The sequence below is a fragment of the Urocampus carinirostris genome, chromosome 5, assembly GCF_059441175.1.
Source record: "Urocampus carinirostris isolate Australia breed hairy pipefish chromosome 5, RoL_Ucar_1.0, whole genome shotgun sequence".
Classification (NCBI taxonomy): domain Eukaryota; kingdom Metazoa; phylum Chordata; class Actinopteri; order Syngnathiformes; family Syngnathidae; genus Urocampus; species Urocampus carinirostris.
Window position 1 is genome coordinate 47,126,609 of NC_142353.1, and position 14,766 is coordinate 47,141,374.

A 14,766-nucleotide genomic window follows, 5' to 3' on the forward strand; every position below is an offset into this window, starting at 1 on the left:
TAGATAGATATATCTTTAGCTGGATCTAGATAGATAGATAGATAGATAGATAGATAGATAGATATATCTTTAGCTAGATCTAGATAGATAGATAGATAGATAGATAGACAGATAGATAGATAGATAGATACTTTATTCTTCCCTGTAGGGAAATTCACACTTCCAGCAGTATCCTTGTGTTGAAAAATAAAAGAATAAAATACAAGAATATAACATTTTTGCTATAGAGTATTTAAATAGTGCTACGGAAAATACACACTGTAATCAAAATAGGTTAATATACAAATGTGGGGGTGGGGTTTTAATGTGGGCTTTTACTACCCCGGGTAGAGTTCAAGAGCCTCATGGCATGAGGAAGAAATGATCTCCCCAGTCTAGGGAAGAAATACTCCAAAAACCTGCAGTACATGTGGTTCAGGGTTTTTCGACCCGGTCTATTCTTACCCTCGATGGAGGTCAATGCGTACGCAGGCCCGGCCCTCACTGTCCCAAGCGCAATAGGGGTCACGGGCCAGCAGACAGTCTGGCTGAGACTGATAGCGGCTGCAGTTGGCTAAGGGCAACTGGAGAACCTCCGACCGGGAGCCGATGTAGACGTACTTCTGGAACCAAACAATGAAAGAGAAAAGCAGATGAGAACAACGACAGAAACAAGGACAGAGAAAGGGACTCCATTCGGGTTTAGAGAAGAAACTGTACTCTTACTCCGCTAGTTTAGGCTACATTGAACCCGTTTCTTAAATCCAGAGGTGGGTAGTTACGAGTTACATTTACTTGAGTACGTTTTGGGACATTTTGTACTCCGCTAGTAGTATTTTTAAATCTCTATACTTCAAGCTTTTACTTGAGTAGATGTTTGAGGAAGAAACAGTAGTCTTACTCTGCTACAATAGGCTACATTGAATCCGTTTCTTAAATCCAGAGGTGGGTAGTTACGAGTTACATTTACTTGAGTAAGTTTTGGGACATTTTGTACTCCCCTCCAGGAGTATTTTTAAATCACTATTCTTTTAGCTTTTACTTGAGTAAATTTTTGAAGATGAAACAGTAGTCTTACTCTGCTACAATAGGCTACATTGAATCCGTTTCTTAAATCCAGAGGTGGGTAGTTACGAGTTACATTTACTTGAGTAAGTTTTTGGGACATTTTGTACTCCCCTCCAGGAGTATTTTTAAATCACTATTCTTTTAGCTTTTACTTGAGTACATTTTTTTCAGCAAGAATCCAACATGGCGGCGCATGGATACATGCTTGCGGCTCGTCCAGCTAATCTTCTATTTATTGCCGTTCTCTTGTCTTTTTTGCTTTCACTTTTGGACACATGTGTGGCCAAAAACACTTACAGTAGGGACGAACTTATTCGGTCGGGTGGGCGTCTAAATTTCGACTTTTCGGGCACTTTTTATAACGCCTATGATATACCGAGCGAACTTCAAAGAGACCCGGCATCCTTGTGGACAGCTATTCCTCTTAATAAACGACGGCGGCGGCCCCGTAAAGAAAGAAAACAGAAACGTGGTTGCCGTGCAGGTAGATGTGTGAAGCGTGTGAAGTCCAAGCAGCAAGATGGACGCGAGGATGGACGCGAGGATGTAACTAATTCCACCATTCATTCCTCGCCGGACAACCGACGCTTTAAACTCAGCGCTCACGAACGGCCACAACGCCGGGAGCTTTTGAAGATCTCGAAAAAGACTACAAAGAGTTCAGCTAAGTCAAATGATTCAGCAAAACTGAAATTTGGTCTGTTAAATATTAGATCGCTTGCTCCAAAAGCTTTACTTGTTGATAACATTATTCGTGATTATAAACTTAACTGTATGGGTCTTTGTGAAACGTGGTTACGCCCGGATGAGCACTTAGCGCTAAATTATGCCTCTCCCCCAGACTACGAGAGTAGTCATATAGCACGCACGCTGAAAAGAGGTGGTGGTGTTGCGCTAATCTCTGAAAAATCGCTCAAATTTAATACACGTACCTCTAATAATTACAAAACGTTTGAGGCTCTTGTGATGCGGTCCCCTCAATTGTCAATTGATGTAATAACTATCTATCGTGCACCCGGGCCATACACAACTTTCTTAGACGAATTTGCTGAACTTTTGTCTGAACTAGTAACCTATGCAGACAAAATTATAATTATGGGAGACTTTAACATTCATATGAACTCCCCACACAGTTCACTTACTATTGCGTTTAGTTCTCTAATTGATGCATTTGGTTTTACTCAACTGGTTGACTTGCCAACCCATAAAAATGGGAACACGCTAGACTTGATTCTGACTCGAGGAGTTTTAACCTCAAACATTATGGTGCTACCGTGTACTACTGTTATCTCTGATCATTATTTAGTGACATTTGAGGTGCTAACTAAATGTAGAGTTAATAAAGATGAGGGATTTAGCGGACGCAATATAAGCACTGGCACAGTTTCTGAGCTCTTTGAACTCCTTCCTGGAGCAGTTGCGTCCTTTCCTAAATACAATGGCTCGATTGACTCACTCATGAATGAGTTCAATACCACCCTGACTAGTGTGCTGGATTCAATAGCGCCCATAAAACTAAAATCACGTCCTAAAAGACGCACACCTTGGTTTACTGATGAAACTAGAACCCTTAAAAAAGAATGCAGGAAATGGGAGAGAAAATGGCGCGCTACCAAGCTTGAGGTTTTCCATCAAACCTGGTGTGACAGCTTGTTAAAGTATAAAGCGGCCCTTGCCTCTGCAAAATCGGCCTACCTTTCGAAGGTGATTGCGTCTCAAAAGAACAACCCCAAAGCCCTTTTTGACACTGTAGCATCGCTTACAAGGCAACAGCCTATCGCAGACAGTTCGACACACTCTGCTCAGGAGTTAATGGTCTTCTTCACTAAGAAGATTCAATGCATACAGGAAGAAATTGCAAAAGATATTGTTAGTACCACACGTATTAAAGGACTGAAATTTACAGATGCACGACAGGGTGGCTGCCCTGGGAAAATGGCCGGTTTTAGTGAACTGTCACTTGATGATCTCAAACAAGTGGTGAATGCGGCCAAACCGACAACTTGCCAGTTCGACCCGCTCCCAGGTTCACTTATTAAAAGTCTTTTTAGCGTCCTTGGGCCTTCAGTTCTAAATATTATAAATACATCACTCTCCTCAGGTGTAGTTCCAGCAGCTTTTAAGTCCGCCGTTATTAAACCCACACTGAAACGACCCAACCTTGATCCAGAAATATTAAGTAATTACAGACCTGTGTCAAACCTACCTTTCCTCTCTAAAGTACTCGAAAGAGTAGTGGCACAGCAGCTGAATGCTTTCATATCCGAGAATAACCTTTTTGAATCCATGCAATCAGGATTCAGGGCTAACCACTCTACTGAGACAGCTCTGATCAAGGTAACAAATGATCTCCTAATGTCAATGGATTCTGGCGCTTCATCACTTTTGCTGCTGCTGGATCTTAGTGCTGCTTTTGACACAGTGCGCCACAATATCCTACTAGAACGGTTGGAAAAATGGATTGGTCTCTCAGGAGCTGTCCTCTCGTGGTTCAAATCCTACCTCTCAGATAGGACGCACTGTGTTAAATATGGTGAAACGACATCTGAGCCCTTTAATGTTACCTGCGGTGTTCCGCAGGGTTCAGTGCTCGGCCCCCTACTTTTCAACATTTACATGCTTCCATTAGGTGATATTATTCGCAAGTACAATATCAGCTTCCATTGCTATGCAGACGACACTCAACTATATCTTCCGTTGGAGGAATCTTCCACACTAAACTGTGGACATTTGGAGGCCTGTCTCACTGAGATAAAAGAGTGGATGTCACTCAACTTCTTGCGTCTTAACTCTGGAAAGACTGAAATGTTAGTCATTGGTCCTTCTAAATGCCGGGACTTATTCTCAAAAACTGCTGTGAACATTGACAAATGTCACATCACACAGAGTGACTCAGTTAAAAATTTAGGTGTCATATTTGACCCTGATCTATCCTTTGAGATGCATGTAAAGCAAATTACTAGAACTGCCTTCTTCCATCTTCGCAACATTGCTAAAATCCGTTCAATACTGTCTCAGTCTGATGCGGAAACAATAATTCATGCATTTGTTACCTCCCGTCTCGATTACTGCAATGCACTACTCTCCGGTCTCCCGAAGTCCAGAATCAAGTCTCTTCAGCTAGTACAAAATGCCGCAGCGAGGCTTTTAACCAGGACAAAAAAGTACGATCACATAACACCGATTTTGGCTAACCTGCATTGGCTCCCAGTTAGCCAAAGATGTGACTTCAAAGTTCTCTTAGTATTGTACAAAATCATACATGGACTTGCTCCCTCTTATCTTTCAGATCTGATCTGCCACTATGTCCCGGTCCGAAGCCTACGATCTGAGAGTGCTGGTCTTCTGATGATCCCGAGAGCAAAGAAGTCTTCTGCTGGTTCGAGAGCGTTCTCCATCCGGGCACCGGTGCTGTGGAATGCTCTTCCCCCTGAGATTCGATCTGCAACCTCAGTGGAAATGTTTAAATCTAAACTTAAAACTCACTTCTACTCCATTGCATATGAATAACCTACTCCTCTTGTCGGTTGAAAATAGTTTGTGTAATATAGTGTAACAATCTGTGAAGCCCTTTGAGACTCTTCGTGATTTAGGGCTATACAAATAAAAATGACTTGACTTGACTTGAATTTTTGAAGACGAAACAGTAGTCTTACTCTGCTACAATAGTTTACATTGAATCCATTTCTTAAATCCAGAGGTGGGTAGTTACGAGTTACATTTACTCTGCCACATTTACTTGAGTACGTTTTGGGACATTTTGTACTCCATTAGGAGTATTTTTAAATCACGATACTTTTAGCTTTTACTTGAGTAGATTTTTGAAGAAGAAACAGTAGTCTTACTCCGCTACAATAGGCTACATTGAACCTGTTACTTAAATCCAGAGGTGGGTAGTTACGAGTTACATTTACTCTTCTACATTTACTTAAGTAAGTTTTGGGACATTCTGTACTTCACTAGAAGTATTCTTAAATCACTATACTTTTAGCTTTTACTTGAGTCAATTTATGAAGACGAAACAGTAGTCTTACTCTGCTACAATAGGTTACATTGCACCTGTTACTTAAATCCAGAGGTGGTTAGTAACGCGGTTTATTCACTTGAGTAAGTTTTGGGACATTTTGTACTTCGAAGAGTATTTTTAAATTACTGTCATTTTTACTTTTACTTGAGTAAATTTGTGAAGGAGAAACTACTACATTAGGCTACATTGAAGCCGTTACTTAAGTCCCCTCCACATGAGTACGAGTCTGTCCGTCTCTGCTCAGGCCAGAGGTGGCTAGTACCAATTTAGATCTACTCTGTTACATTTTTTTGAGTAAGGGGCTGACAAATATGTCATCACATATTTTCGACTCGATAGGAGAAAATATGCTTGATAAAATAAAATTAAAAAAAACGAAAAAGTGGGTGTGCAAAATTATTCAGCCCCTTTACTTTCAGTGCAGAGAGAGAGGGACTGGAGGAGATAATGGATAATCGCTCTCAATTACAATAACATTTAGCCCACGACCCTCTTCCCGGTGCAATCTGGACGGCGCTCCTCACAAAAGCTGCTATAAAATCCCCGGCGGGGCTAATTCACCATCGACGGAGTGAGTTTCAGTAGCGGCCCGGAACCGTAAAGACAAAAATAACAAAAAACAACATCGATGAAGGAGCAGACGGGAGAGAAAACAGCAGGGGCAGGGGCACGGCTTCAATTCACCGCGGCGGCCAGGATGGTAATTACTGTTATTGTGAGACCAGTTCTTGGATTCGGCCATTGACAAAGAAAATCTCGATGACCAAGTAAAGAACATAAAAATGCGCTCGATGTGGCAACGCCACCGGAATGTGGATACAGTTCAGGTGTTGAGTCTCGGAAGTTTTGTACTCCCCTCCAGGAGTACTTTTAAATCACTATACTTTGAGCTTTTACTTCAGTAGATTTTTGAAGAAGAAACAGTAGTCTTACTCCGCTGCAATAGGCTACATTGAACCCGTTACTTAAATCCAGAGCTGGGTATTAACGAGTTTCATTGCCTCCGTTACATTCGCTAGAGTATGTTTTGGGACATTTTGTACTCCCCCCTTGAGTAGTATTTTTAAATCACTTTACTTTTAGCTTTTACTTGAGTAGATTTTTGAAGAAGAAACAGTAGTCTTACTCCGCTACAATAGGCTACATTGAACCCGTTACTTAAATCCAGAGGTGGGTAGTTAAGAGTTACATTGACTCTGCTCCATTTACTTGAGTACGTTTTGGGACATTTTTTCTCCACTAGGACTATTTGGAAATCACTATACTTTCAGCTTTTACTTGAGTAGATTTTTGAAGAAGAAACAGTAGTCTTACTCCGCTACAATAGGCTACATTGAACCCGTTACTTAAATCCAGAGGTGGGTAGTTAAGAGTTACATTGACTCTGCTCCATTTACTTGAGTACGTTTTGGGACATTTTTTACTCCACTAGGACTATTTGGAAATCACTATACTTTCAGCTTTTACTTGAGTAGATTTTTGAAGAAGAAACAGTAGTCTTACTCCGCTACAATAGGCTACATTGAGCCCGTTACTTAAATCCAGAGCTGGGTAGTTGCGAGTTACATTTACTTGAGTAAGTTTTGGGACATTTTTTTACTCCACTAGGACTATTTGGAAATCACTATACTTTCAGCTTTTACTTGAGTAGATTTTTGAAGAAGAAACAGTAGTCTTACTCCGCTACAATAGGCTACATTGAGCCCGTTACTTAAATCCAGAGCTGGGTAGTTGCGAGTTACATTTACTTGAGTAAGTTTTGGGACATTTTTTTACTCCACTAGGACTATTTGGAAATCACTATACTTTCAGCTTTTACTTGAGTAGATTTTTGAAGAAGAAACAGTAGTCTTACTCTGCTACAATAGGCTACATTGAACCCGTTACTTAAATCCAGAGGTGGGTAGTTAAGAGTTACATTGACTCTGCTCCATTTACTTGAGTACGTTTTGGGACATTTTTTCTCCACTAGGACTATTTGGAAATCACTATACTTTCAGCTTTTACTTGAGTAGATTTTTGAAGAAGAAACAGTAGTCTTACTCCGCGACAATAGGCTACATTGAACCCGTTAACTAAATCCAGAGGTGGGTAGTTACGAGTTACATTTACTTGAGTAAGTTTTGGGACATTTTGTACTTTTAGTAGTATTTTTAAATGACTATAATTTTTACTTCTACTTGAGTAAATTTCTGAAGGAGAAACTGTACTCTTACTCCTCTACATTAGGCTACATTGAACCCGTCACTTAAATCCAGAGGTGGGTAGTTACAAGTTACATTGACTCTGGTACATTTACTTGAGTATGTTTTTTTTTCCTAAATACTATTGCATTTTTCTAAGGTTATTATTAATGCTTTGGGACAGCACAGTTCTGAGGTCAAGAGATCGAACCTTCCTGTGTGGAGTTTGCATGCTCTCCCCGTGCTTGCCTAGGTTTCCTTCCACATTCTAAAAACATGCATGTCAGGTTCATTGGCCAAATTGTCCCAAGGTGTGAATGAGCGAGTGAGTTGTCTGTCCCCGTGTGCCCTGCGATTGGCTGGCAACCGGTTCAGGGTGTCCCCTGCCCACTGCCCGAAGACAGCTGGGATGTACTCCAGCACCCCCGCGACCCTACTGAGGATAAGCAGTGCAGATAATGGATGGCTGATTTTGTTTTCAGTGCCATTTTTGTTCAGCCGTTTTTTTTAATGAATTACCGGCAATGTCGATATTATCAACACAGGCCTAAGGCGCCCTCTGGTGATTTAGTGTGAAAATAACATGTGAAATGATATAACAATGGGTTTATAACTTCACAGATAAGTCTCACCAGAGTATAAGTCGCACCCTTGGTCAAACTATATCAAAAACTACTGTAAAAAACTACTGAAACACGGTACTTACCTTGGAGTGAGAAATAGTCAGGCTGTCAACAGGTTGGGCGATATCAAACAACTGGATTTCCTCGATCACGTGGGCTTCGGAACCCAGGACGGCGACCCTCTGCAGCCAGCCTTCGGCTGAAAGACAAAAAAAAACATATTTTAAACATTTTCGCAAGTAGAAAAAAATGAAGGGACACTGTTTTGCAAGGAAGAGTGACCGTGATTGCAAAAAAAGTCAACCTGTTCTCCCTATTTGTGTCAGGACCAGGAAACAGGACCCACTCGCGTAACGTTAGTCACAGTTTTATTGGGGAGAAGGGAAAGGGAAAGGGAAGGGAGAAGGGAGATCGCTGGTCACCAAGAGTAGATCGCTCAGATGGCTGTGTCAGGAACGGAAAAAAGTCGAAAACCAGGAGAGTAGACGTGGTCGAGATAAAAAAAAAACGGATGGTTATTCGGGGCGGGAGAACAGACGTGGTCGAGATCGAAACAGGTCGTCGTTTGGGACAGGAGAGCAGACGTGGTCGAGATCAAAACAGATCGTAGCAGGAGAAAAACAAGAGCAAAAACACAGGACAGGCGAAAAAGGGCTTGCAGTGTAAAAACGGGGATTCGCAGACGGACCGACAGAAGGGGACTGACATGACAGAGTTTGAACACTGACAGGGAGCCAATCTATCATTAAGTTGCAGCTGGCGCCACCCGGGCGGGGCCAATTGGTCGCCATGGCAACCGTGACACGCAGGCGGGGCCAATTGAGCGCCATGGCAACCGTGACAATTTGTATATCTGTATTATTTTCGGTTAATAAGGAGGGTTTGGAGTCATTAACTGTCAGAACCAGAACCGAGACAGGACCCACTCGCGTAACGTTTCTCACAAGTGTTATTGGGAAGAAGGGAAAGGATTGCACACACCATCCGGTGATCACTGGTCGCAGGGAGTAGGTTGCTCAGACGCGGAAGTGGGTCGGGAGCGGAAAACACCAGGTCAGTAGCCGGGACAGGAGAGCAAAGAACGTGGTCGAGATCAGAAAATGGGTCGAAGCCGGCAAACAGACGGGGCCAAAACAGGAGTGAGTCGTGGTCGAAAAGCTTGCCTAGCGTGAACTGAGGTTCGCAGACGGACTGACGATTGGTCCATAGGAATTTCATTTCAGGGATTTTGTGTTGTTGAATATACAAAAAGGTTGAATTTTTTTTACATTTATAAATATTTTAATTATATTTACCGTGTTTGTCACGGTTGCCATTGCGCCCGATTGTCCCCGCCCGTGTGGCGCCAGCTGCGGCTCTTTGACGTATGGGCTTCCCTTCTATTTAAACTCAGTGCTCTCACTTACCCTTTGTCAGTCCGTCAACAAACCTCTGCACCCGCAAGACATGGGTTTTGACTCTGTCCGGTTTCCTGCTTGTGTTTCCTGTCTGGAGTTGTTCCTGTGTATTTCCCGTGTATTTTTGTTTAATATCTCCAGTTTCATTCCCATCTAGTTTGTCCTGTTTAATTTCGATATCCAGTTTTGATATCATCCTGTCCGGTATCGACCCCATCCGTCCGATATTTTGCCGCTCTGGTGTTTGAACGTGCATGACTGCCCCATTTCCCGTTAAGTAAAAGCTTGTGTGAGAACCGTCACGCATTTGGGTTCTCCTCCTGTTCCGGTTCTTGACACAAGCGTTTACAAGCACTTCACCTAAAATCCAAGCACGTTTCAAACCTTAGAGTTCAAACTCTTCCGAGGGTTTCGAGCATCCGTACGAACCCAGTATAACTAATTATTATTTCGAGTCACTTACTCACACTGTCGATCAGCATCCCCCTCTGGCAGAACAGGGACACGTTTCAGCCAATTTTTAAATTCTGTGGCATCGTTTTGTAAGGAAAAAAAAAGACCCGAACAGGCTGTCCTTCTTTCTTTTCTCTTTCCCATCATCTGTTGTTGTGCCGCTAACAGCTAATCGAGCCGGCAGCCCAACTGGCACCACGAGCACACGTCCGCCGAGGGCCCTGTTGAGTTTGTGTCTCGAAGCGGGACGAGCGCCAGGAATCGGGGATTGTATACTAGGCAAGACTTTTTCGACCCTGACTCCCACCTGTCCCGTTTTTTGCTCCTGGCTTCGACCCGTTTTTGATCCTGACCACGTCTGCTCTCCCGCTGGGAATCGGGGATTGTATAATAGGCGAGCTTTTTTCGACCCTGATTCCCACCTGTCCTGTTTTTTGCTCCCGTCTGTCCCCCGGCTTCGACACGTTTTTGATCCTGACCACGTCTGCTCTCCCGCCAGGAATCGGGGATTGTATACGAGGCAAGACTTTTTGAACCCTGACTCCCACCTGTCCTGTTTTTTGCTCCTGTCTGTCCCCCGGCTTCGACCTGTTTTTGATCCTGACCACGTCTGCTCTCCCGCCGGGAATCGGGGATCGTATACAAGGCAAGCCTTTTTCGACCCTGAGTCCCAACTGTCCTGTTTTTTGCTCCCGTCTGTCCCCTGGCTTCAACATGTTTTTTTATCCTGACCACGTCTGCTCTCCCGCCAGGAATCGGGGATTGTATAATAGGCGAGCTTTTTTCGACCCTGACTCCCACCTGTCCTGTTTTTTGTTCACGTCTGTCCCCCGGCTTCGACACGTTTTTGATCCTGACCACGTCTGCTCTCCCGCCGGGAATCGGGGATTGTATACTAGGCAAGACTTTTTGAACCCTGACTCCCACCTGTCCCGTTTTTTGCTTCCGTCCAGCCCCCGGCTTCGACCAGTTTTTGATCCTGACCACGTCTGCTCTCCTGCCGGGAATCGGGGATTGTATCCTAGGCAAGCCTTTTTCGACCCTGACTCCCACCTGTCCCGTTTTTTTGCTCCCGTCTGTCCCCCGTCTTCGCCCCATTTTTTTATCCTGACCACGTCTGCTCTTCTGCCGGGAATCTAGGATTGTATACTAGGCAAGACTTTTTCAACCCTGACTCCCACGTGTCCTGTTTTTTGATCACGTCTGTCCCCCGGCTTCGACACGTTTTTGATCCTGACCACGTCTGCTCTCCTGCTGGGAATCGGGGATTGTATACTAGGCAAGACTTTTTGAACCCTGACTCTCACTGTCCTGTTTTTTGCTCCTGTCTGTCCCCCGGCTTCGACCTGTTTTTGATCCTGACCACGTCTGCTCTCCCGCCGGGAATCGGGGATCGTATACAAGGCAAGCCTTTTTCGACCCTGAGTCCCAAGTGTCCTGTTTTTTGCTCCCGTCTGTCCCCTGGCTTCAACATGTTTTTTATCCTGACCACGTCTGCTCTCCCGCCAGGAATCGGGGATTGTATAATAGGCGAGCTTTTTTCGACCCTGACTCCCACCTGTCCTGTTTTTTGTTCACGTCTGTCCCCCGGCTTCGACACGTTTTTGATCCTGACCACGTCTGCTCTCCCGCCGGGAATCGGGGATTGTATACTAGGCAAGACTTTTTGAACCCTGACTCCCACCTGTCCCGTTTTTTGCTTCCGTCCAGCCCCCGGCTTCGACCAGTTTTTGATCCTGACCACGTCTGCTCTCCTGCCGGGAATCGGGGATTGTATCCTAGGCAAGCCTTTTTCGACCCTGACTCCCACCTGTCCCGTTTTTTTGCTCCCGTCTGTCCCCCGTCTTCGCCCCATTTTTTTATCCTGACCACGTCTGCTCTTCTGCCGGGAATCTAGGATTGTATACTAGGCAAGACTTTTTCAACCCTGACTCCCACGTGTCCTGTTTTTTGATCACGTCTGTCCCCCGGCTTCGACACGTTTTTGATCCTGACCACGTCTGCTCTCCTGCTGGGAATCGGGGATTGTATACTAGGCAAGACTTTTTGAACCCTGACTCTCACTGTCCTGTTTTTTGCTCCTGTCTGTCCCCCGGCTTCGACCTGTTTTTGATCCTGACCACGTGTGCTCTCCCGCCGGGAATCGGGGATCGTATACAAGGCAAGCCTTTTTCGACCCTGAGTCCCAAGTGTCCTGTTTTTTGCTCCCGTCTGTCCCCTGGCTTCAACATGTTTTTTATCCTGACCATGTCTGCTCTCCCGCCGGGAATCGGGGATTGTATAATAGGCGAGCTTTTTTCGACCCTGACTCCCACCTGTCCCGTTTTTTGCTCCCGCCTGTCCTCCGACTTAAGACCCGTTTTTGATCCTGACCACGTCTGCTCTCCCGCCGGGAATCGGGGATTGTATAATAGGCAAGCTTTTCTCGACCCTGACTCCCAACTGTCCCGTTTTTGCTCCTGTCTGTCCCTAGGCTTCGACCTGTTTTTGATCCTGACCACGTCTGATCTCCCGCCGGGAATCGGCGCTCGGCACGGGGACGAGCTAGCGTGCCAACGCCGCATCTTCCGTCGACGGGCTTCGTTCGGGTTCGCGACGGAGACACACGGGGAGGATTTTCGATCCCAGCCAAACGGGGACACCTGCACGCGGGTTCACGAGCGATATTAATTAAGCAGCGCGTACGCTGACATTTCCTCCCACGCGTGAAGATGAATCTCGGCATGCAAATCGAGCGCTTCATTGAAACTCAGCTGAAATGCGGCCAGATGGCGTCTTGTTTTCCGCCTGGCACCATGCCGGTACCTGTCCAAATACATTGCAAAAGGCGCAAAATGCTCATCTGATCGGCAAATACTGTTCCGCTATGAATAATATTCAGAATTGGCCAGCGAGACCAGTGATTTTCAACTACTGTGCTGTGACCAGGGTTGGGTAGGGTTACTTTAACTGGATTACTTTCAAATACTCTTGGATGACTCCAATAGCAAATATGCTAATAAAAGACAAAAGAAACTAAATAGGAATCAAATGACTAAACTTTGTGCAGGCTTGGGGAGTAACGGAATAAAATGATGTCGGCAAGCTGTTTGGATTGATTTTCATTTTGTTTCTGTCGCATTTCGTTTTGCCGGAGATCAAAGAGATCAAAGCCAGGAGAGAAAGCTTACCGCGTGTTGTGAGTCATCATTTTATTCATATTTAGTTTCTTTTGGCTTTTATTAGCATATTTGGTATTGGACTCATCCAAAAGTCATTGAAAGTAATCCAGTTAAAGTAACCCTACCCAACCCTGCATTTTATGTTCGTTTTGCCGGAGATCAAAGAGATCAAAGCCAGGAGAGAAAGCTTACCACGTGTTGTGAGTCATCATTTGATTCCTATTTAAATTCTTTTGTCTTTTATTAGCATATTTGGTATCGGAGTCATCCAAAAGTCATTGAAAGTAATCAAGTTAAAGTAACCCTACCCAACCCCGCATTTGATGTTCGTTTTCCCGGAGATCAAAGAGATCAAAGCCAGGAGAGAAAGCTTACCACGTGTTGTGAGTCATCATTTTATTCATATTTAGTTTCTTTTGGCTTGTATTAGCATATTTGGTATTGGAGTAATCCAAAAGTCATTAAAAGTAATCCAGTTCAAGTAACCCTACCCTCAGGGTTGGGTAGGGTTACTTTAACTGGAGTTTTACCAAAGATCAAAGAGATCAAAGCCAGGAGAGAAAGCTTACCATGTGTTGTGAGTCATCATTTTATTCATATTTAGTTTCTTTTTTCTTTTATTAGCATATTTGGTATTGGACTAATCCAAAAGTCATTGAAAGTAATCCAGTTCAAGTAACCCTACCCTCAGGGTTGGGTAGGGTTACTTTAACTGGAGTTTTACCAAAGATCAAAGAGATCAAAGCCAGGAGAGAAAGCTTACCATGTGTTGTGAGTCATCATTTTATTCATATTTAGTTTCTTTTGGCTTTTATAAGCATATTTGGTACTGGAGTCATCCAAAAGTCATTGAAAGTAATCCAGTTCAAGTAACCCTACCCTCAGGGTTGGGTAGGGTTACTTTAACTGGAGTTTTACCAAAGTTCAAAGAGATCAAAGCCAGGAGAGAAAGCTTACCACGTGTTGTGAGTCATCATTTGATTCATATTTACTTTCTTTTGTCTTTTATTAGCATATTTGCTATTGGAGTCATCCAAAAGTCATTGAGAGTAATCCAGTTAAAGTAACCCTACCCAACCCTGGTCGCATTTTATGTTCGTTTTGCCGGAGATCAAAGAGATCAAAGCCAGGAGAGAAAGCTTACCACGTGTTGTGAGTCATCTTTTTATTCCTATATCGTTTCTTTTGTCTTTTATGAGCATATTTGGTATTGGAGTCATCCAAAAGTCATTGAAAGTAATCCAGTTCAAGTAACCCTACCCCCTCAGGGTTGAGTAGGGTTACTTTAACTGGAGTTTTACCGGAGATCAAAGAGATCAAAGCCAGGAGAGAAAGCTTACCACGTGTTGTGAGTCATCATTTTATTCCTATTTAGTTTCTTTTGTCTTTTATTAGCATATTTGGTATTGGAGTCATCCAAAAGTCATTGAAAGTAATCCAATTAAAGTAACCCTACCCAACCCTGCCGTCCAAATACATTGCAAAAGGCGCAAAATGCTCATCTGATCGGCAATACTGTTCCTCTATGAATCATATTCAGAATGGGCTAGCAAGACCAGCGATTTTCAACTCCTGTGCCGTGACACACTAGTGTGCCATGAAAAATGATCCATCGTCACTTTTTAAAATGTAATAAAAGATTTATGAATCATTTTCTGTAAATATGTTGTCATTGGCAAGTGTCTGTGCTGTAAAAAGTGAGGGTATTAGAAATGATGTCGTAATTAAACATACTGTTGAGTGTCATTTTATAACATTTTTGGTTAGCGGTGTGCCGCAAAATGTTTCCAATATAAAAAACGTTCCCTGGCTCAAAAAAAAGGTGGAAAAACATTGAGCTACAGGTGTCAAGCAGGCGGCCCGCGGGCCAGATCA

At 43.7% G+C, this 14,766-nt stretch overlaps 1 protein-coding gene across 1 annotated transcript in view; it reads right to left on the reverse strand.

The window, feature by feature from the left end:
* Positions 1 to 14,766, reverse strand: part of sema4c (sema domain, immunoglobulin domain (Ig), transmembrane domain (TM) and short cytoplasmic domain, (semaphorin) 4C) — a 226,655-nt gene that overhangs the window by 12,902 nt on the left and 198,987 nt on the right. Inside the window, exons 13-14 of the mRNA XM_088337030.1 lie at positions 7,964 to 8,079; positions 445 to 602 (exon numbers count right to left, since the gene is read on the reverse strand). Of these exons, the coding sequence (XP_088193156.1) occupies positions 445 to 602; positions 7,964 to 8,079 (274 nt within the window). The remainder of the gene's footprint in view (positions 1 to 444; positions 603 to 7,963; positions 8,080 to 14,766) is intronic.